The sequence below is a fragment of the Anoplolepis gracilipes genome, chromosome 3 (genome assembly GCF_047496725.1).
Source record: "Anoplolepis gracilipes chromosome 3, ASM4749672v1, whole genome shotgun sequence".
NCBI classification, from domain to species: domain Eukaryota; kingdom Metazoa; phylum Arthropoda; class Insecta; order Hymenoptera; family Formicidae; genus Anoplolepis; species Anoplolepis gracilipes.
The window spans coordinates 12390367-12414880 of NC_132972.1; the positions used below are offsets into that span (position 1 = coordinate 12390367).

Consider the following 24514-nt stretch of genomic DNA (forward strand, 5'->3'; position numbering starts at 1 on the left):
CTTTAAAAATTTATTTTATTCTACTTTATTTTATTTTAATTGACGAAATATGGTGGATTGATTTTTTATCATAAAGTTTGCATTCACATCATCGTTCAATTATTATTTAATTATCATATCTCTTTTCTAAATACAATAACTCTTATTAAAATTACATATTCAATTACCCTATCAACTACTTTTACATAATTTAGAGCTTTCTCTCAAGGAACACGTACTATAAGGTATGTTAAGGACCCTCGCAATCCTCTCTCTTTCTCTCCTTCTGTTTCTCTCTCTTTCTTTTTGCCGGCTCTGTAGCCGGCGCATTAGAGGGTGTCCTGGGCGTGAAGGTGTCCGTCATAATTTGCCACCCGGCGCATAATCCCCGTGACAAAGGCCGACAAAGTGATGGCTGTTACTTGGACCGGCGGCACACCGTATACTAGCTGCAGGGAATCTGGTAGCAGGTAAAACGTTTAAAGATACCGTGCGCAGCAGTCAAAGAGATGAATCACGCCGTAGATAAATGACCGCGATCTGAAGCGCTTTTTACGGCGAGGTAAGGCGAGGTGCGACGCACTCGTGGCATTTGTGTAAGAACTCCGCGTATTTGTGCATCGATCGATATTCTGTTATCGCAAGCATACGTGATAGTAAGAGAGAAAGAGAGAGAGAAAGAGAGAGAGAGAGAGAGAGGGAGAGAGAAAGACAGAGCGAGAGAGACAGAGAAATGTTTTGCAAAATTTTGGCCTTCATCTTTTTTAGCAAAGGTATTTTTTCTTAACGATTTTTGTCGGGAGATTTCATTAGGTATAACTTATAATATTAGAATTTACTTTTCTTAATTTATCAATTTTAATATACAAGTTTCATATTTTTTCGACTTTAAATAATCGATATTTTTTTGGAAAAATGTGAACAGAATTTTTCCATAAAAAAACATACAATATTAAATTTTTGATTGTTTTCTCATTGTAGATTGTATATTTAATATATAGCTGATATTTAAAGATAATAATTGTTAAAAATTTATTTATTTAAATGATGTTAATCATTCAATATTTAATAATTTTTTCTGTTGTCAGATAAATGTTATATAGTTTTATATATATATATACTTTTATTTACATTTTTCTTTGTTATATTTTTTACAATTTCATAAGCTGAAACAGTCATACAGCAAATGTAATTATTAACAGAAATGTATTATTAACAGATAATTAGAAAAATTTTCCACTGGGATCATTTTTGATCTCGGTTCTCATATTATTAATAAAACAACTTCAGTGCCCGATATCGAGATACTCGTTTTATATTTTTATTTTATCCCAAATGCACAAATTCTCCTCGAAATTTCTGTATCTACGATACATACATTTTTTACATTTCTGCAATTTAACATGCGCATGCTTTTTTGAATTTTTTTATCAAAAATAAAATAATAAACTATTTGTAATATCACTAAATTTTAACTTTATTTTTATCAACTATCGAACGTACGAAACATACACGAATATAAAAATTTTGATGTAAATAAAATAACAAATTTTCAATAATATTATGTGTACACACACGAACACACACACACACACACACACACACACACACACACACATATATATATATATATATATATATATATATATATATATATATATATATGAGAATATATGTAGGTATTATATTTTGTGCAGATACTGTAGAAAATTATTTTATTTTATTTAAAAAAAAGGAAAGGAAAAAGAACTTATTTAACATCTACATCTTTACAGATTAAGACTTTACTTTATAAATTGAACAAATTAAATTTTTAAGAGAATGATAGTATTATGATTAGTAACGTAATTAATATTTTTTGTAAGCATCATATAATTAGAAAGTCTGTAATAATTATTTGTAAGTCATATTAATATTTTGCAAGTAACATCATTCTTAATATTATAACATCACAACTAAAATTTAAACTACATTTTATCGTTTTCGAAGACGTACATACAACGAAAAGACGCTCGACCCCTTTAATCTTTTTGCGTAAGTAAATGATCTCATACTTCGGAGCAGAAATGGCAATGCCCTGCTTTACGATTCCGTTGTCGACAAAAGAAGCGTTCGCTTCCGCGAGATTAAGGAGCCGACTGATCCGTCTCCGCCGTCGCGAATTCATTTGTTCCACACCTGATTCTCCCTTGAGAGGTTGACTGACTCTCGTGGCTGGTGATGCGTGGCATTCCATCGATGCGGCGTGCGCGAATGCACACGCACGGAACGATGAAGAAGAAAGAAAGGAGAGGGAAAATTTATTCATACTCTGGGACATGGGTTCCCTAAGAGCATGTAGGAAAGAATGAAACTGTGAAAGTATATGCATAATTCATTGATACGTTTAAACGTATTACTCCCCCCCCTCTTTTCTCTCTCTCTCTCTTTCTCTTTTAAAATAAGATGTAAACTTTAAATATGCAAGATTAGTGAGAATTAATGGAGACTATTAGAATTATCTTGTGCAAATGTGTAATTAAATATGTCTTGATTGATTTATATTTATATAGACAAATTTAACTTTAAATTATTTACACACACACACACACACGCATATGTATGTGTGTGTAAACGTACATTTTTTAGAAATTTTTTAAAAGAAATTTATTTATATTATTCATTTGTAAATCATAATTAAAATGCTAGAGTTGAGGAAAGGCACAATGCCAAATGTGCCTTTCTTTTGATTTAGTAAAAACATAATACAGCTAAAGAATGCGATGTGAAAAGAGAGAGAGATGGAAAGACAAAAACAGTGAGAAAGAGAAGGGCATAAGAGAGACGAAAACAGGTTAAAAATAGCCAGAGAGCGGATCGCGGTCGGCACCTTTGAGAGAGGGCCGTGCGTCTTACTGGTCGGCCTGTGAGTCGTTGATCGTTCGCATCGCGTCGTCTGGATGTTGATGATGATGGTGAGAGACCGTCTCGTTACCATTACGAGGGCCGGCCGGCCGGCTAACACGCACCGCAAACCACGCATTACCATAACCGCACGCGCATGTGGGGATGTGTTGTTGCGGCTCCTTCCTCGGGAGGTTGGCGAAAGTAAGCGTCAGCTTTCGGCGCACTCTCGCGACTTAACGAGCGCGTTCCCGTGGGATGCGGAAGGGGGGAGGGGGTTGCACGTGAGGATGCACTGAGAATTACGTTCTCTCGGATACGCTCGACGATAGTTTTCATCCCCGATTCTCAGCGGACTTATCACGGAAAGTGATTTTTAACGGCAGATTGTGCGACTTTCATGGCTTTGAACGCGTGCTAGGATTTTATTAAAATTATCCGAAAAAATATATAGTCTCGTTTTTTCACTTGCTCCATTAAATCTCCTATCTCTCCGGTATGATTTATGCTATGGTGAAAAATCACGTTAACACACGTATAATAATTCTAATACTAATTTAATGATACGTCATATATAATGAATGGTCGTAATTACAGAATGAATATTCATTATTTTTTATTATTATCGATTTTATCAACGGATCCCCGATCGCCCGTGCCGGAGAATAATGTAGCATGCAAATTCGACATTAAATTAAAAACGCGCGAGTACAATATATTGTCGCTCCGATATGAAAGTATATCTCTCTGGAGAGAATGAAATTTCAATGTTTGACTGCATCTATTTCCGTTTGAATAACTTATTAATATATAAATTATGCTCCTTTTTCTATAATATTATAGATTATTATTAAGTCAAACTCTTATAAAAGAAAAAATTTTTTTCGCTTCTTTGAGTGAATATTTAATACAGAAATCGAAGATTCAATAAGAAAATCGAAAAACAGTCTTCGTCAAAGCTCCAGTTCGCAAGAGGCTTAATTCTTTTACACAAATAATGGTGCATTTGAAATCTTCCGCTATCTCCTCCTTCCCGTGCCGCTTCGTCGGCAGATCAACCTCTTTAACGGAGCAAGGAAGCGTCTGCATGAAGGTGAGACAAGATATGCGCTCGGTTCCAACGATTGAGCTGTCTACGGGGATAGATGTCGGAAAGACTTTGCTATGCTTCGGCTTTATTATATGCGTTTCCGCACCGACTGCGGCTGATCTCCAGACAGAAGCTGACAATGAGATGCGTGATATTCTGTGCATTCTTGCGATTATGTTTGCGCAACGAAGAATTATTTGCTTAAAATTGAATATTTATTTTTTTCTTTCCTTATATTAATATTCTTAAGATAATCCTTAAAGCAAGTTGGCTTTTTTCTGTTATTTTATAAAATAGTTGCTTAAGCTATTTTTATCTATTAGTCTCGAGCTACATTACTGCAGCATAATCGATCCAAACTTCATGCACAGTTTTCCTATGCACAGTCTCTTAATTTACGGAAGAATATTATTTCTTATTTCGAATATGCTAATCGCAAATTAATTCTGAAAACTTTGACATACATGTGAGAGAATGAGAATATGTGTGTGTAAGTTGATATCAAAACATCTCAAGGTAAATTTCATCAATATCTTAAGCATTTAGATACGCCATGTTTGGTAGAAGCATGCAAATGTTCGCATGTATATACCAGCTAAGACGAAATTCAGTAATTAACATAACATCCCGCAATAATCAACGACGGTAGACATATATCACTTCTATTTAGATCCGAACCCGTAAAAGGAATACAGCGGGAGAGGAAAAGACGCGTAAAGTATCTGCCGTAATTTACGTCGATAAGCCTAAAAGAAAGAGAAGACAACGGAATCGAGCGAAAACGAGAGAGAGAGAGAGAGAGAGAGAGGGAGAGAGAGAGAGAGAGAGAGAGAGAAAGAGTTGGAAATAGGCGTGCATAAAAGGGTGCAGGGAAGGAAGAGACGAGGAAGGAAGAGATGAGGAAGGAAGAGAGAGCAGGTGGCAAGATAGGGTATATGCCAGTGGATTAAGGCACGGAGCGGCGAGTCAAAGAGATTTTCTCCCCGGCCCGTCTCGGTAGGGGCCCCTCGTCCTAACAAGGGCTGAAATATGACTGCCTTGCCCTGCCTTGCCCTGCCTTGCCCTGCCTCGCCTTCGCTCGCTTGGCTCGGCTTCGCCGACTCCGCGTCGCATCGTGCGCGCCTTCCGAACGCGGCGCACGAGGGAAAAGTGAAGGAGATATCTCCTGGCAACTAATTTATCGGTCGGCCTGCTTGCCGGCGACCCGCGGGATCAACGCACTTCCCCAACGTCACGGGTTCATAAACTAGCTCTAACATAAGTCGCGATTCTCGTCGACATTAATTATTCGCGCGGCAAGAAAATCTGGTGAAACTTTGCGAATAAAGTTCCTTTATTATAAACTTCGCAATAAAGGAAAAGAAAGAATTCTAAAAGGAACCGTCAAACTGATATTAATTATTGTTTATAATTTTCTACCACTGAATTTGGACAAATGAATAATTTTTGCAGATTTCATTTATGAATTTTTTAAACGATTTAATATCGAATAAAAATGACGATATAAACTAAATGTATAATATAAGATTAAAAATAAATAGTCTTTAGTGAATTAATCTTTAATTGTGCAAGTAACCATTTAGTTTCTCAAATGAGTTCACCTTAACAGAATTTTAATTTTTAGACGACTCAATTATAAAATATTTAATGTCAAAATTACAAACGTGGGAAAAAAGACAGAATGTCTGATTAACATTGTATCACAAATATATTCGAGACTTATATTAATAAATGTTTAATTATCAAGATACTTATTGTTAACATTAAAAATTAAGAGAAAAATTACGTAAAGAAATATGATCAAAATTGTGATACATATCACAATTATATATACCATTCATATATTCTGAATATCACCAACAGGCACCATTCAAAATATACGTGGCTGCAAATTATAATCAAAAATTGAGTTGTATTTTTTCGAAATGAACGATGCAAAAAATTCAGCAAGTTGGCTGTTACTGTGTCGTTTTACTCTCACGGTCTATGTATTTAAAACTGCATTTCTACAGATTCGTATACGAAGCAAAAATGAATAACACGGTTGAATCACAAAGACCACAGACATCCGGCAGCGTAAAGAAAACTTTTGGATTATCTAAAGAAAGAGAAAGAATAGAAGTGATGAAAATTTTCCAGTATTTTCTTTTTATCATCGGTCGTTCTTTTTTATCTCTTTTCACCGCACAAAATACATTATAATGAATATTTTGACGTAAAATAACCACTTAATCCCATGTTAATAATCCTTAGGAAAATATTTCAATTCCAAAATTCGTTTTCTATTTATCATTTTGTTTTATATTATATATATATATTTTTTTAAATTACGTTTTATATATACATATATATATACAAATTTTTTTCATTAAATATTTAAATACGCTCGATATATTATTTATTATTATTTATTAATAATCCATTTAAAGCCTTTCGGCTTTGGATGGCTTCCGGTTACAATTGTTCATTTTGTTTGTGTTAACACGATCGATATATGTATAATAACATCTTTTACTCAGCAAAAATATAATCTCTTTACAGAGAAATAATTTTATTTGTAATATTTAACGATAAGAATTATTTTTAATATTATGTTTATATTTAAAATATTTATATCATCATCCTAAAAGAATAAAATTTCTTGCATATTTTATCGGTATTATGGATTGCAGAGAGGAAAAATATTCGAGAATTTCTAAAATCTGTAAAAGTATCTTTTGATTTCGCGATAAAACGAGCGACTGTCGATGCGAATGCGGAACCATAATTTACAATTTATTAGACACGTATTTTCTGGCGGAGATTAATAGAGGAAAAAGAGAGAGAGAGAGAGAGAGAGAGAAAGGGAGAGAAAGAGAGAAGGGCTCGGCCCAAGTTGGTGTGGCGTACCGCGAACAAAGTATCCGTACGTCGACCGTGACTGCGTGGCGTGGCGGTTACACGATGGTCACGGCGTGGCTCGGTGCAGTGGTTGCGGCGACGACGATGATAGCAGTGACAGCGATGTCGGTAGTAATAGTGACGGTGATAGTGGTGGTGATAGTAGTAGTAGTAGTAGTAGTAGTAGTAGTAGTAGTAGTAGTAGTAATAGTAATAGTAGTGGTAGTGGTAGTGGTAACGTTGGTGGCGATAGTGGTGATGGTGGTCGTGGCGGCGGCGGCGCGATGGTGATGGTAGCGGTGGTTCATCGGAGTAAATATATTGGATGGCGGTAGGATTGGTGGCGGTGTCTTCCGCTCTCTACTTGAGCCGCGTGCCCGCTCGCTCGTTCACGCCCGAGGTGCGCCTTTGATGTGCCGCCTACACCGCGTTCTTGCTAACTCTCTCTTGCGCGAGCCATCGTAACTCGCGTAGCGCGGCGGAACCAAAAGAGATTGCATTTTTTTTTTTTTTTTTCCCCTCCTCCACCAAACGAACGGCTTTACTCGACGGCGGTGTTGTAAGAAACGGCTCTTCCGCGCCGCGGAAAAATCTTGGCCCGTTCTTCAGGGCCTGTCGAGTTGCGGTGACGAACTTTGACCTTGATTCGTCTGAAGGATCAGGGAGGAAGCGAGAAACGCGGAGGCGCGAGAGACGGAACATCGATTATGGCCGCTCGTTTCGAGGGCTCGGCCGCGCGCGCTGGAAATGGTGTTTTTGCACGCGCGAGAGAGGCCATCTGCCCTTCCACTGATATTAGAGCGGCTTCTTTGACAACGAGGAAAGAGGCTGCTCGCACCAATCTCGAGTGTTACTTGTCGTATTGATCTCGCTCGAATGAATGAAATTGTACTCTCTTAAAAGGAAGGCATTTAAAAATTGAAAGAATTGCAGTATGTAATAAACTTAAACCATAGTAAAAGATTGTAAGCCATATACATTCTTATCTGTAAAAAGACAATCTTATTTCCGATTATATAAATATTCTTCTCTGTCAGATACTTTTGCCAAAATAATGAGTTATAAAAAATAGTAAATCACGAAATAAAATTTGGCAGAAAATAAATAATCTGTAATTAACAACCTGATTAATTATTTACGGTCGTCACACGGAGTCGTATATATATATCTCTCTCTCCGTGTGACCATGTTATCATTCGAAATTTGCTTACTAAAGATAAAACGCGACCTGAATCCCAAGAGCGTAACTCGATAGTCACGCCGCGAAATCAGACTCCAGCTGACATCAAACAAGTTAGGCGAAATCGGACATAACGGCGCGGTAGCGGACGTAGGTAGGCAATCATTTTACGGGAGCTTATTTCGAAGATCTCTCTTTCTCTCTCTCCTTCTCTTTATCCGTCTCCTTCATGTGCGCGTGTACTTCGTGCCTCCGCTTTGGCGGGTCCATCTCCTCTTCTCTGTATTCATCTCGCTCTTCGGGAGATTCTTCACGCGTGCCCGATCCGTACTTGTGCGTATCCCCCGATATATGTATACGTTCTTTCCGGAAGTCTCGTTCGCAAACTTCGGCAAACATCAAAGGTTCCATTCGGCCGCCGTCAATCAGTGACGCCGTACAAATCGATAATACGTGATAATACGATTCATAACTGCTCCGTAACGAGATTCGTTTCTCGAGGCGATTCTCTTCTCACCCGAGGCTATCGCGACACGGCCGAGATATCGAGAAGATTCGTAACGATCGAGGAACGGACTTTACGGCGACGACGCCGCGGTCCGCTATGTTTTCTCGGATCGTAAATGGGAAATTGCGTTCGCCGCTGCTCATCTCGATTGCTAATTAGACCCGCCAGGGATATGAATTTGACACAAAAGCTCGTGGCATCAAGCTCATCCATGTTATGTCGTTATTTGATATGCATATATCCTTGCAAATTTTATTTCATCTTTTGAATTTCATTTTCTGTAGTTTTGTCTGACGATGCGTATATCTTATCAATGCGTTTATATGTGTGTACGAATTATTAGTGATTTTTTTTGGAGTTTAATTATTTAAATTTTTTAATCAGACTGCCAACAAAAACAAGCAATAAAATGTTCAAGAAAAAGAGAGAAACGGAGTGTAATCTAAATCTAAAAAAATAACACATTACCAAAAGTAGAATTAAATAAAATAGACCAGAATACTATAAAATTGTTAAAATAGGACAATTTTTGCGCTTGACGTGTTGAATTTTTATTTCAAAATCAAGTATACTTGTATTTCTGCACTTCTACTTCAAATTTATCTGTGCATTTATAAGTGCAATCACTATGAAAAATAAATTTAAAACTAAATGTAACCAAGAGCTGAAAGAATCATATTTAGTGTTAATAAATATATCATGTTAATATGATTAAACAATTTTGTGTTAAACCATTTTCAGGCTATGCATAAAACAATATATTTTTTAAAATTGCTAAAATGAATAGCCATTGATATAATTTACGAGTATATCGATCAACATTGAAAATAAATAAACAAAACGCTTCACCATATATTGATTGCGATATTTCCGAGTTGAACAATTTTTACGTCCGTATATTTTGCAATGACCTCGTGTGATTTATGCTGAAGAAATAACCCGGAAATCTATCCAGTGCGGCCAGAAAAATATCGGTTTTATTACCATGCGCGATCAGTCTGTTGGGCAACAACACCGTAACGTATCCATAAATATATCTCCAGAATGTCACAAAAAAATCGATTGCATTCTCGATCGGTCAATGGGACTAGTCGGTCATGTCGCTGATGGACAGCCGCGAGGCCGAATCTCGAGGTCGGACCTCAACAAATTTGCGATCGGTTAGCGGGAGCACGCGTATTTGTTTAGGTGCCTTCCCGGGGCCCTTTCCCTTTCCTTCGCCGAACCGAGATATCTCCTTTCCTCATTCGAGCGTGCCCTGTTCCCTCCCCTCACGCGCACCCTTTCTCCTCGTACGAGTTTCTCGTGCGGTCTCCTTCTCACAACCAGTTCTTTCCTTCCTTCTTCCCTATCGTCTTCTCTCACCCCCTCTCTTCGCCCTCTCACGCTCTACACTTGTGTATATATATCTATGTATATCGGCCTGAAGCGGCGCACCCGCGCGCGCAGTTGGTTCACCGTACGGTGGACCGTGAAACGTTTGATCTTACCGCCAAGCCAGATCGGCAAAAGGCCTTTTTCTGCGACTCGAGAAAGACGGAGAGCGAAAGAGAGAAAGAGAGAGAGAGAGAGAGAGAGAGAGAGAGAGAGAGAGAGAGAGAGAAAAAGAGCGGGAGGGGAGACAGCTTGAAGCCGGCCTCAAAGACTTGACTGATGACTTGCGGCCACAACTCGAGTAGAGGAGGCAGCCGCTAAGGCTAAGCCCGTCGAGCGTTACGACCTCGTGGAAGATCGGCGACGTCCGAGGGAACCGCCGCACGTCGGCCTCGATATCCGCCGGGTTTACCGGTCCCCGTCGATTTCTCGGCGCGACGCGTGCCCACTCGTGTGTCCACGCTTCGCGGGCCCTTGCGGGACGCACGCCAACCCACAGCCACGGCGATTCGTCGTCGCCCCTTTGATCGTTGGGCCGCGATGCCGACCGCCATGCCGCCGTCTCGCTTTCCCTCACAAGCACGAAAAGCCTCATCCCGCATGTTGTTTTTTTTTTTTTTTTTTTTTTTTTTTTTCGGACATATTAGATTTGGATCTTTCCCTTTGGACGGGATCAGTCGAGCCGTCAAGCGTGGCAGAGAAAATTACGCTTTGATATGGCTGTATTTTCTCGAATTATTTTCTGTGGAGGACGCGCGCGAAACAGAATGAAGAAACTCTTTCGTATCTATACGACTTATCTATTCGACATTACAATGAATCTTGTAAAAAATGTAATTTAAAATAAAATTTAAAATTTCAACAACTTATATTTGGTACACGATACTATAGTGTATGCATACGTCCAAAACTCTCTATTTGCAACTTTTATCTTTAGATTTTTATTTTAAAAGCCTTTTAAAAGGGTATTTTTTAAGAAGAAATTTTGGTCGTGTAGTATATCAAAGTATATAACAAAGAGAACGCGCGTAATATATAAAACCTTTTACTGAAATATGCTGCGATGCAAATGGTAAAACTTAGCAAGACCGAGAAATAAAAAAATGATAGCATATTATGTACATCTCTCTCTATTTCAAATATTAAAAATTTTACAAAAAATAAGCAAAATTAAAGTAAAAGATTATTCAATAAATATCTTTTTCTCTCTCTTTATTTTTCTTTTTTTTTCTTTTTCTGTATCTGTTTACAACTTACTAGATATTAAAAAGATTCGATATCGAAAAATCTAATTTTCTGTAATAAATACTTGTGTGAAAAATTATGTATTGCTTATATATATTATCTGTGCGATTAAAAAAATACTTTGATAATTACGCACATTTTCTTCATGAAGACATAAATAATAATAAAATTCATTATTTCAAGTATATGCGTCAGCTGCGATAAATACGCGTGATAATCTGATAATATAACGATAATGCTTGCGAACGAAGCGAGTTCTGCCACCGCGAGTGATCCCGCGATCAAAGAGAGCAAGGAGTATTCTCGTAGAGCAAAAGATGGGTAAGAAGGGGAAAGGAAGAAAAGAGAGACGAGAGAAGGAAGAGAGTATCGAAGGCATAGTCAGGTCTGCGTCGGCCGCCTGAGCTCTGGGGTATACGAGGAAGAGGAGCGTTGTTCTCGGGCCGGCCATTCGGAGGGGATGGTTCGGAGAGGAGAGGAACTGTCGGCTCCTTTGAAGTCGGTCGGTACCGTGTGTAATTAGGCCGCCGCTCCCCACCCCGCCCTCGGCCTCTGATCTTGCCGCGCTGTGTCGCTAATTGCTCATCGCCTCACGGCAGAAGCATCGTCGTCGTCCTCGTAGTCGCCGTCGTCGTCGTCGTCGTCATCGTCGTCGTTGTCTTGACCGTCTTCGTCAGTTGCGCATCAGCGTCCAGGTCCAGGCGCTCGTCAAGCTCTTCTCTCTCCTTGTTATTTTAGATCTTTTTGAGTAAAACGCAAAACTAGACAATCTTTTCTCTAAAAGGATAATATTCAGTCGTTAACGCCGGTTTATTCTGCCAAGTAAAGCACGGATTTTATCTTAATTTCTTTCCAATACTATTTTCTTCTGTAGAAAAACGTCGAACAAAGTTCTCTTCCATTTTTGACCATGTTATAATTGGAAAAAATATTGAAGAATAAAAAAGAGATTTATTATTAACAAAAGAATAACTGCATATACATATAGTAAGAATTCTCTTTTATCATTTATCTCTCAAGCTATTTCCTTATATGTGTACATCTTGAGAGTTGATAAATAAAATTTGAATTTTTATATGTATACAGTTATTCTTTCATTAATAACAAATTAATAATGAATCTCTTTTTACTTTTTAATATTTTTACACAAAATTATGACATATAATTGTGACTCGCTTTTTTCTTAAATAACTTTTACAACACTTTAATTTAAAATAATTCAATTGTGACATTTAATATAACGTTAAATTATGCAGGCAGATGAGAATCAATGCACATCTATATCAACTACAAATTAGATTTATCGATACATGAGATCATTTGCTAGTGGACTTTAAAGGAGTTTTCATTTGTTCTACGTATATATTTCATATGATTTCAACCATTATTTAATGAATTTTCGCGCGTTTCCAGTCGTGCGGATAGAACGACGAATGGATTGTTCGCGGTGTTAAATATACTTTTGCCTTTGCCTTCAAGATTAAATCGCCCGTTGCTCTGTAATCCAAGTTGCAATTATCTTCATCCATGTCCACATCGTCATCGTTATTCATCTCCTTTAATGTAGATGTTCTTAAGTAGACGCTCGTATAGTCACCTTCTTGAGTACACATCTCCGTCTACTCTCAGTAATTGCTACCGCTGCTAATTGCTGCGCTGTATTATGACAGCGATTCACCCCAGTCCATCCGAGATCTCCTTTCATATATATGAAACGCATATCTCTTCTCAGAAAGTAAAATATCATTAATAATGATTTATACATGGAATCTACTTTACAGTGTCAACGCAACTAACCCGTGTAGCGCTAAGATATTCCGCATTTCCCATGTCGCTTGTAACAGCCTTGTTGTTTCACCAAGAGTACTGTATCTTGGTCTGGTTGTATAAACTAGTGCCCATGCGTAGTTTAACAAAGTCGTGTTTACTGTGTAATTGTTATTCCCGCGATACCACTGTTGGTTGTACAGTTAGCATGTCACACATCCGGCGTATAAAGTAGAGTAGTAGAGTATTCGATGTATTAATTTGTCACTGTCGTGCAGCGATTGCAAGTTGTTTTCATAAATTTTTAATAATTATTGAGTCTTCAAAGAATTGAATAATTGTATCATTATTATAACATAAATATCGTATTATGAAATTATCATATTATATACATATATATTACAATACATATTTACATATAGAATAATCTTTTTTTCTTAACTCTGGGAATATATATTCATGATATATGTATACATTATTTTCGTTACACAATACTCACACAATATTTTTTACTATATTTTTTAATTTAAGATATTTTAAATTATACTCTTCTCGCCATTATATATTTAGGAAATTCTGTAATAGCTAAAGTAGCCGAAAGGAAAATCGGAATAGTGATAAGATGCAATCATGGCTCTTTTCGACACAATTAATCAACGTGTGCGGAAAAACGTTTATCAATTTCCTCGCGGATGACACTTTTTTGTCGTATTGACAAATTCATTCGCGTTTCAGGCAAATTCTCTTAAATACTACAAACTGAATATCTCCTCAACGTGGCAACAACACCCTACTAATTGCTGCTTTCTGCTAGCACAATGCTCCACTATCCGTTTACTGTCTTGGTCTCTCTGCCGAGTTTCCGCACAAAAAGGCACGTAAGAGATAGAACGATTCTGAACCAGCATTACTCTCTAACGGGGCATTGTTTCTGCTAGCGTCTTCGCCTTCGAGAAGATTGTACTCCAGTTCTTATCGCTTTCCTCCACCCAAAAGTCTCCGGCAAACGTTGCAAAAGTTTCGCGTTAAATCGCAGCAATCTCGCTGGTCTGCCGTTTCTTCGACAATGAGATTTTATCATTAGCACGTTAAGATCTTTTCCACGCAAAAGGCGTTTAAGTAAATGACGGTAGTAAGCAACACGTGCAAAGTCTTCTTATAATCTATAATATTTATTATTATGATCGTTAATATTGCACTTATCGTGAAATCTACAATAGCTATTTTCTTCGTTCGTAAGATTATTAATGGTGGACCATCAGCGTCATCGCGTTTTCTTTCTGCTGCCGTCACTTCCGCTTTCGTATTCATGTTAGGTGCGCGCATTACCATGAATATGTTCTATGAATATTTTGCTTTCTCCCGTGATATATTTTGAATATGATGGTTTAGCTGTCTAATTCTATTTTAATTACGCAAGCTAAGCTTCTCGCTTGTGTAATGAAAATATAACGAAATATGCATAATTATATAAAATATTCATAATTTGTCGCAAGATTTTAATAATCTTAAGCATTGAAGCTCTTGACAAAGGCTTAAATAAGGTTTCTATTAAGGTAACATTTAATTAACAAAATTTAGTTGCAAGAAATAGAATTTTATTATTTATTTAGAAAAAAATAATGTTGAATCTACATTATTGTGATTAAAATTTATTTTATTAATTTCAATAACATTACAAACCAAATCAATACATGACGTATTGAATTATTAAAATAAATTTTAACTACGATAATATTGTTCATTCAACATAATAATTCAGTAGAGATCACAAAAAAAAGACCTGCAGAGATTTATGTTTTTTATCATCATTTATCTGTTTCCAAAACACGCGCCTCAATGGGACGATGCGCAGACGTTTATATTTCGGAGTAATATCGAGAGCCGCACGAGAGTACATTGGGGAAATAATCTTGAGTTGCTGGCGCGCGTAAAGGCAGCTCGGCTGCAGAGCAAAGGGCTAAAACGGGAAGAGGCGCGGTGGAGAGAAACGCCGGAGGAGACGGGATTCCGAATCGACGCGGACTATGCGTGGCGCGCGAGATCACAGAGACGGAATCCCGACGTAAACAGGCTTAAATTGTAATCTCGGGCTTTAGGTTCTCTCTCGCGGTGGGATACTTGTTGCTCGTCTACTCTTTGATGTCCGGTCATGCGGTGCTTGAGAGATCAATATACGCTCATTAACGAGTGCGGTCGCTCGCGGTGCCAAAGGGACACGCATATTCCCAGAGAATATCGCGAAAACGTTAACCTTGACAGGTGACATATACGATCATCGCTGCAATTATTTGCCCTTCTTTTTATGGCCGACATATCCGCTCGTCCACTCGTCAAAACAACAAGAGAAATATCACCTTGGTTTTGAAATCGCATTATTTCCAGTCGTAATAAATACCACTAACAATAAATGGATATCCATTACGTATTTTAAATAAATCACAAGCGGAATAATATTGTTGTAAGCGAAAAGAAAAAAAGAAAAGCCTAAACCTTGCTATTAGAAAGAGAGAATATAGGTATGTACGGGTATATAAATACTTGATTCAGATTTTATATCTACAATATCAAATATATCGTATTTATTATGTCGTGAAATAGAGAGCAGTTTTTCAGTAATATTGTTAGTATCTTTTTTTACGTGACAAATGAATATTTTGCGTAAATATAACAAAAATATTTTGTTAATGTTGTAAGAGTTGATTTAATTTCAACATGTTAAATTAAACTTGACATTTGAACAACATCATAAAAACATATTGCGATCAACAAAACAACTATTTTGCGGTATATCTGTTTGCTGTACCATTAACTGAATTTATTGAAGCGGTTAAAGCTGCATATTGGATTGTATTCGAAATGCTCATAATTCAAATATACTGCATTGCCGTAACAGGTAATGATAAAACGTATTGAAAGTTTTATAACAAAGAGCCCCATTTTTTTGCAAAATCAGATGATATTTAAAATCGAATATAAGATATTATATATATTTTTAAAATGAGATAGTATTCCTGTTACATACAAAAACGTATAAAACGTATTGTATTCCTATCTATAAAATTCAAATGTTTTTTTTCCATAGAGTTTCTATAAAGTTGCGATTTTGATTTACGTTCCTATTTGTGATAAAACTTTTGGTATACATAGGAAGAACAATGTTATTTTTAACAATTTTTCTGTGCGAAATTTGAAAAGTCTAATTTTAGACTTATTTAGTACTAAAGATGGAAAAGTGTTCTGTTAAATCATTATTATAAAATTGTCATTAAAAAACAAGTAAACAATAAAATTTTGTTTAATTAATTTCAACTAAAAGTATATAGCAAAATATAATAGAATATTTAAAACTTGTTGTTTTTACGACAATTAATTTTAAAAAGTTAAAAATATAATTTTTACTTAAATTTGCGCTAAGATTCATCACATAACTTATTTTTGTTATATATATTTTCATATACATTTTACAATTCTCGAAAAAAATAAATAAAAGAAATAAAGATTCTAAATTATAAGAACTTGTTTAAATATTATTAAAATTCATAATCGAAAATAATCAAAATATTTTCAGAAACAGTAATACATATTAAAAACTACATGTTGTTCAGCTGACTAAAACGCAAAAGCAATTTTTGTCACAATATTTATTTAACAAAAATGCACGACAAAAAAAGTATTCAGAATGTAAATTCGGCACAATAAATACATGCACAAAATAACGTTTTCAGACTATTAACCATTCTTGAATGAAAAGGCATGAAAAGTTATAATTTGCAAAATTAAAAAGGTAAGAGTTCTATTTTATTTAACGTATTACATGTTTTTACCATTTGTTCGCTCACGCGACAAAGAGAAATTTTTGCACATTCTCTCTGAATTGCAATTCTCTCGGAATTTCCGTTCCTAAATCATCGTGCGTGGTTACTGTTTGGAAAAAAACATAGCATATGTTTCGCGGACAAAACTACGGCTTAAATTTCGGACTTTATACAAAATATGTAATAACATAATATACAAGTACAGCTGACATACACACACACACACACACACACACATATATATACACACGCGCGCGCGCGCGCGCGCACACACACACACATAATCGAATATATTTTTTGTGCTAAATTTTTACTAATTTTAAATATTATGCCATTGTTTAAATATTGTGAGAGATGCGGCGATATATCAAGTGAATAAATTTATTCCTCCTTTTTAATTTCGAACAAGCCTTTAATACAAAAGTACGTATCATGCGGCTGTCAGCGACAGACGGCGATAAATTTGCGGGAGAGAATCGCGTGCGATTCGCGCGCGAGTTTGCGGTTTATCCCATACGCGGCTAGCTACCATGATGATTTATCGCGTGCGGCGAGATCGCGTGCGTCGTTGCACGAATTGTATACGCCAAATCAAGCGCATCATAGTTGGCTGTCCAGGAAGTCGCCCGGTGACGTTGAGCTTGCGCTCGAAATAGCTTCACATGTAATGAGATTCAATCAACGCCGCAATTAATGAAAGTGTTAATATTTATACTATCCACATGTTATACATAGAAACAACAAATAAATTCAATTTAATTATTTATTACTATGTGCAATAATTAATTTCGAATAATTAGCTTAGATATTAATTTAAATTAATTTGAATATATTTTGCAAAAATATATCGTCTTTCGTAATTATTAGTTAAAAACGACTTGTATCCCATTGATGTGGTTTCTAATTTTAAATACTGGTTAATGGAGACATATGGAAATTCAGTGTAAATGTCACGACTTGCCAATCATACGGCTGCATTAAATAGTTTAATTATATATGATCATCAATTTTCCATCAGGATTTTCCTTTAATTATTTCGCTTGACATCTTTGTATCGTGACAAAATTGACGAGCGATCCATATAATCCTTTATGAAAGCGTTATTATTATCATTCGTTGATCTATCACATTTCCCGCGCTTTCGCGACTAACAAAGAAGGCGCCGTATACTTTGACGCGCGTAAGCGTTCCCGTCACGCGCGAAGAGGATTAAAAATATCAAAGCGAGCTCAGCAGCAGCAAATCGTTGGGCGCGAGGGGACAAAAGCGCACGGAAGCGCAGAGGGTAAAGGAGGATTTCCGAGGGCGGCGGCCGCTGAGGTCAAATAACCTCTAGGGAATCCGCGACCGGTACCGGAGTTTTGAAGCACAGGCGAATGTTCAAAGGCTTTCGTTAAATCGTACTTAAAAGTTAAAGGCTATGGTATACGCGAGATGTCTGGTCGCATACGAAAATGTCGGTGAGGGGGAAGAAGGAATGGAGGAGGGAAACTTGGAAGGACAGCGTAGTGAGAAACGGACGGTTGGTATATCCGTGAAAGCAGAATCTTCAGATGATCAAAGAGCGTTAAAGAGGATTGGGTTGCCTCGGCGCTACTCGTCTTACGAAGCATCCGTGAAAGCGCGCGCGTGTGGTAAGAAGGAATTAATGCAAAGGACATTCGCTCCTATTGTTAACGACGTATTAGCATGTTTTCTTCTTATTCGTACTTTGCGCTACGAACATGAGATTTCCCGATGTATTTCGGATTATTCATGATCTATCGCATCTCACATATTTCATATATAACGAATCTAATCTTATTTATAATTTTATTTTTATTATATTATTGATCTTTATCTTCTTTTTCACATAAGAAACTTTTTTTTATTTTACGAAAATGCTTTTAATTATTTAATTGTTAAACTAGAATATATTTCTATATTTTAGAATAAAAAAATTAATTAATTAATTAGATATACATGATAATTATGTAAAATAAAAATATAATAACATTTAATATTTTTCACAAATTTTCTATATATAAATGAAATATTAATTTACAAGATTAAATGGGAATATATATATTTCGGAAAATTTACATGGATATTATATAGTTAATATTGTATTCCAAATCAGATATATATATATATGCATTAACGTAATGTTTGCATTTTACTATTATTACACCAAAAGTTAGATATGTGTAAAGTTGTGATAAAATTGCGAGAGACACATTGTTTAGGCTTAGGTGAATTTAACTCACCTGCAACTCCGCTTTCATCTTGATCCACCTTCCAATAACAATACTGCAATTGTTGCTCACGCGACAAATCTTTGTATCTTTTTCACATGCGACTATCGCAGTCCATATCGATCACCTTCAATCCATGCGCGTGCACCAGTGTGGATTTATCTTTACGCGGACCATCCTAGTCTCGTCAAAGAATCACCGAGCACCGTGTCCTTCCATTTATCCATTCGTACCATCGATGTGGCATCAAGGTGACGTTAGAAAGAATGTTTCTTCCATTAAATATATGCCGCACGACAACGATGTAATGACAATTCAAAAACGTTCAAAAAAGAAGGGGTTGAAGATATCTCGTGGTATAATCACGTGGTGTGCGCTATGCGCATTTGCGATACGCGCTAGCTCTCGTCCTCAGCGTCCCGCGTGACGGTTCGGAACACACTGCCGTCACTTTCTGCTTCAGTCGCTTTTCCTTTTCTTCCTGCCTCCTTCTTTACTCCTTTCGCCGATGCACCCTTCTTCTTCTTCGGAAGGCACGAGGGACCGAGTACGCGCACGTGCCGGGCACGATCGACGAACTAACAGTGTCTGACACCTCCTCTTCTTCTCGCCCGATCTTACTTCCTTTTTCTCTTTTTCTCTTCCCGCTTACTTTCGAATTTTGAGACGTTCTCCTTGCAATTCTTATATAAAATCAAATGTCATATCTAGAAATTTTAATTAGCGCTCATTGTAGATCGGAGAATGTGAGAAACTGTCTCAAGAGAATTTAATTGCAATTGAAATAATTTGATTAATCGAAAGAGAGAAAATAATTTTTTTGGTACGTTTTCACGTGATCTTTGTGATATGAGAAATCACTGTGAACTGTTCGATGCTCCTTGCACTGTCGGAGTCGGGGACCGACTGACAATCGGCCCAGCTCAAACCGCGCGAAGTAAGCAGCAAGAGCACAACAGCGAGAGGGGTAGGGGAGAACGAGAAGGAGAGAGTCAGAGAGAGAGAGAGAGAGAGAGAGAGAGAGAGAGAGAGACTCGAGGGTGGTGGAGAGGAACGTGGTTCTCACCACCACGTGTAGGGTTGTTTTGACTACAACGAGATAGTATCATTGCGGTCGCTTCAGTATCGATTTCTTCAAATATCTTCTTTGCGCCTTTGTTATATTTCTTGATTATATTTTATTTATATTTATTTTGTGACATTTCTAAATTATATTTTATCGATTTGATTATATCAAATATTTCTATTTTGATTGGAACGGTCTGCGGAAAAACGATGCATATATCAAAATAAATATATCATAATAAAGTTTTTTTATTTTTCATATGTTTAATATATTTTAAAATTATGTAAATCTATTGATTTAAAAACATGATTTACTTTTGTCCGTTATTTTACTTAACAATATTTGGATTCAATAAACCAATCTTTACAATTGATGTATATGGCTAATTGAGATGGTTATTGCAACAGAGCAAAATACGGCATTGCAATTTCAATTAATAAAATTATTGATTCATAATTGTTTATCCGCGTTTCTTAATTAATGTAGGATCAGTAAAAATAATTACATAACAATATTGAAAACAGACACTTTACATGAGATATCGAAATATAACGTCAAAATCCAATGTAATTGTCATAATCCAATGTCAAAAAGTTAACAATCGTGTTAAATTTATTAAAAAATAATAATGATTTATTTTATAATTCGATTATCAGAATTATTCCCTGCATTGTTCCTTTTTTTTATAGAACATAGAAATGCATAATATATCGTAATATGTATATATCATAAACATCACGAAGCATGACATAATATTACTTCCATTGTTGTACGTAAAGAAGTACAAATACGTCATACATAAGTTCCTACGATTTATTTATTTTTAAATTTCTATTAACATAATTAGATTTAAATATTTGATTTTTGATGAATAACAAATTTGAAATAATTACGGCCGGTAATAAGTTCGATGATATTATCGTATCCCATTTTCCGCGTATGCATTTTGCGTAGCCTTGAATTAATTTGTTATTCATTCATCGTCGCGAGAGAAGTTATTAACCGCGATATTGTTTTGACATCGTGCGGTGTATCGCAGTATCGCACAATATTTGCATGTAATATTACATAGCGGTAGAACATTGTCGAGCTGGTGTATTGTTAGAACCATTTTTTTTCGCGTAATTGCGGTTTAAACGTTTTTATAGTTTATTTTATCATTGCATTGAATGCATCGAATATTCAATTAACAAATGGTGCTATCTATCGAACATGGTCCATATTTGCCGTTTCTTTCATTCATTTCTCTCGCTAATTAAAGCTTAAATTTACAATTGTATTTGAGAAACGTTACAATTTACAACGTTATACAACGTTATACAAATATTTCGTGAACAATCATTTTTTATATCTAATCTAATTAAATCTAAAAAGGAAAAATCTGATATTTAATCAAATGTATTAATGTATTTCAATAAAAATAAGAAATTAATATATTAATGCATTATGGCTGTGTGTCACTTAAATATTGTAATTTTTTAAATAAAATAAATATAGTGAAAGTTTTCATGTCATTATTCTCTTCTATACATATATTAGCGATTAGCCTTTATTAAATATTAAACAATGAACAACTTAGCAAACAAGTAAACTTCTTTCATCTTACAATGATACACGTCCTCAGTTTGTAAAAAATATTTTTGAATGTATAAATATGTTGATTTATAACATAACAAAATATGAAATATTGTGAAAAGTAATAAATGATAGATCCTTTTTTTTCTAGAAAATTCTGATATTAAATTCTTTTAAACGCGACCTTTTGATTTCTCTGGTACTTGAACCTCGGTTCTCTCAATTACGTTCCTATCTTGCTACAATTAATTTTCGACGCGTCTCGGCAATTAAAAGTTTAAATCACGCAATTCGCTGCGTAGCAGCGCCAGTCGCTTTTTCAACGAACGTTACAGATGACCGCCGCAAATAACCGTAGTGTACCGTGACGCTGTCATCTCCGGCGTTGTTTGTCCCGAACATCTTCGACGAAAGATCAAAGCTTAAAAGCATTCGAAGTCGCCGACAAAGGCAGCCGACAACAGCGGGCGCGCTTTTCGTGAATAGTACCTGCAATTCTTTTTCTGTGCCCTCTCGATGAGAAGGGTAACAATTGATCTGCCATTAGGTCACGGTAGACACTTCTCACTCTAAACGGCAGCACGTATTTAGAGTCGTCGACGCGCTTACACAATAGTGGTCTCTTGCCCTCATCCGACTGACTTCTCGTCGCCACTGTAATCGGCCGGCATTAATCTTAAGGATAGGGTAGGTGGGAGGTACCGACCTTCGTCGAGGTCGCGGCTCGTTCATGGAGTTAATGCAAATTGCGCGCGGGAATCTTACGACTAGTAATGAGGAGGCTCCCTTGATCGTCGGTTATTTAGCGATAGGGCAATTTGCAAGCCGCGTTATTAGAAAGCGGTAGACTCATGCAAAGGGATATCTCTCCTCTTTGCAGTCGCGGGATCATGTGGCTGGCAATGGTTGACCTTTAAGCGCATTCTATTGCGGAATTGTACTTAAAGGTGCAAGATCCATTCCGTCTGTTACTTTTCTTTTTCAAACAATTGATAAATCATTTTTAAATTATTAATTTCTTCAAATTATTTGGTCACTTATAGTAGTGTGTATCTAGTGGTATAAATACCTGATATCTAATAGTATTTAGTAGTATAAATAAAAATGATTATTTTTTATTTAAGAAATATTTAACATCTTTAATATATACTAGAAAGTGCACATATGTTATATTTTTTTTATTATTATTTTGATGGAAAATTTTCCAAGATATAAATTGAGAAAAAAGTTTTAAAAATGATTATATTTATTATTCTAAACATGAGTGTTAAACCGTCTCATTATATTTATTTTTTTTCAGAATTTATGACGTTTTAATTACCTCTACTTTTTTTGTGATCCATGCTAAATAGATCTGTATACGCGCAATAATTTAACTAATAATAATTTCGTAACGTCTATATAAAATAAATATATATATAATGGATCACATATGCGATATTTAGAGGAATCTTACAAGTTTTTAATTATTAGTAAGTAGTTTTTATTTTTTTTCACAAGATGATTACCGTTTTAGAAAAGGATTAACAGATATAGAAAGAAAAGTAGCGTTCCAGTAAAAATTTAAATTCTGAAACTTGTGACTTAATTAGTTCATCTTTTTTTCGTTCTATGATTTGAAATTAGGAATAACTCTGCTAATACTGATTGTGAGCACTAAGAACATACTGTATATTACTATTAGGCGTTCCAGTTCAACGTGTTATTGTTATCACTGCCTCGTTAATGTTCGTGTAAAAAGAGTTCGTATACTTTGCAACCGCGTTAATGATATGTAACGAGATAAGGTATATATGCATACTATGTCCGCTATAAAAGCCGGTAGTCTATCGCGACGGGGTGTTCGTCGAGTAGCGCGTATTCATTGTTAGATACTTACGAGCGAGCAAAGAGAAAAAGAGGAGAGGAGAGTCGGATAGTGTGCGGGAAAGAGGAAGGTAGAGAAGCGTGAAAAAGTCCATACTCTCGAAAAACGGGTTTGCGGTGCCGCGGGTGCTGCCGGGTGCGTTGTAGTTTATCGTCAGAATCGTGTAGCACGTTACGGTACACCGCGATCATTAGCAGCTAGAAACCGCCTGCTGCCGGCGGGAAGGCTGTACGATACTCCCTTTGAGATCCGCTGGTACTGACTCTTTACACTGTCGATTCACGGATTTTCCACGGGCTTATGATTCCAACATAGAGAAAGAGAATATAGTAAAAATTTATTATCCTCGGAATAATGCCTTTTGACAGAACAGTAATATAATAAACCAATGCATAAGTAATAAAAATGGACGCTATAAAATGACAATTTATAGCGTGGAAAATTGTGATTATATTCTGCGAAGATAATTTTTTTCAAAAATGAAGAATAGTGGAACATGAAAGAGCATATGATAAAACTCTAAAGATAGAGAATAAAATATGGAGAATAAAAACTTATTGTTTTTCAGAATAATTATTTGCGTATGTTAAACATAAATACATATAATGGACTATTGTAGTAAAGATGGAAACCATGAAATAATAATTTATAATGCCTGAAAAGATTTTTAATGAAGAGCATTGTAATATATACACTGAGAAAAAAAAGTCGTTAACTTAACTAAATGCGTTTAGTTGGTTATAATTTTTTTAATTCAAATATGTAGATATTTAAGTCAAATATAAAATATTTAGTTAACGACTTTTTTTTCTCAGTGTACAGTATAAAAGATGATATAATAGTACAATTAAATAATATTATAATTATGAACAACAAGAAAGATAGAAAAGGTTACACAATATCGGTTAAGAAAAAGAAAAAATATAAAAGTCAAGACAGAAAAATTAAAATTATACTGAAGATTTTTAAACTTGAAAAGAAGAAATGATAGAGAGGAGAAAAAGAAGAGTAGAAATTCATTTTTTAATAATCCAATTTAGCCAATGCG

General features: G+C 35.8%; 1 protein-coding gene across 2 annotated transcripts in view; it reads right to left on the reverse strand.

The window, feature by feature from the left end:
* The window catches only part of Notum (palmitoleoyl-protein carboxylesterase notum), a 30704-nt gene extending 8496 nt beyond the window's left edge, over positions 1-22208 (reverse strand). Inside the window, exons 1-2 of one of the 2 annotated variants that reach the window (XM_072889016.1) lie at positions 22089-22208; positions 18971-19665 (exon numbers count right to left, since the gene is read on the reverse strand). In XM_072889016.1, coding sequence (XP_072745117.1) covers positions 18971-18988 — 18 coding nt within the window. In that variant the 5' untranslated portion in view covers positions 18989-19665; positions 22089-22208. Of the gene's footprint in view, positions 1-18970; positions 19910-22088 lie in introns of those variants that run through there. The other variant, XM_072889014.1, reaches the window with a different exon arrangement.
* Between the last annotated feature and the right edge of the window lie 2306 nt (positions 22209-24514).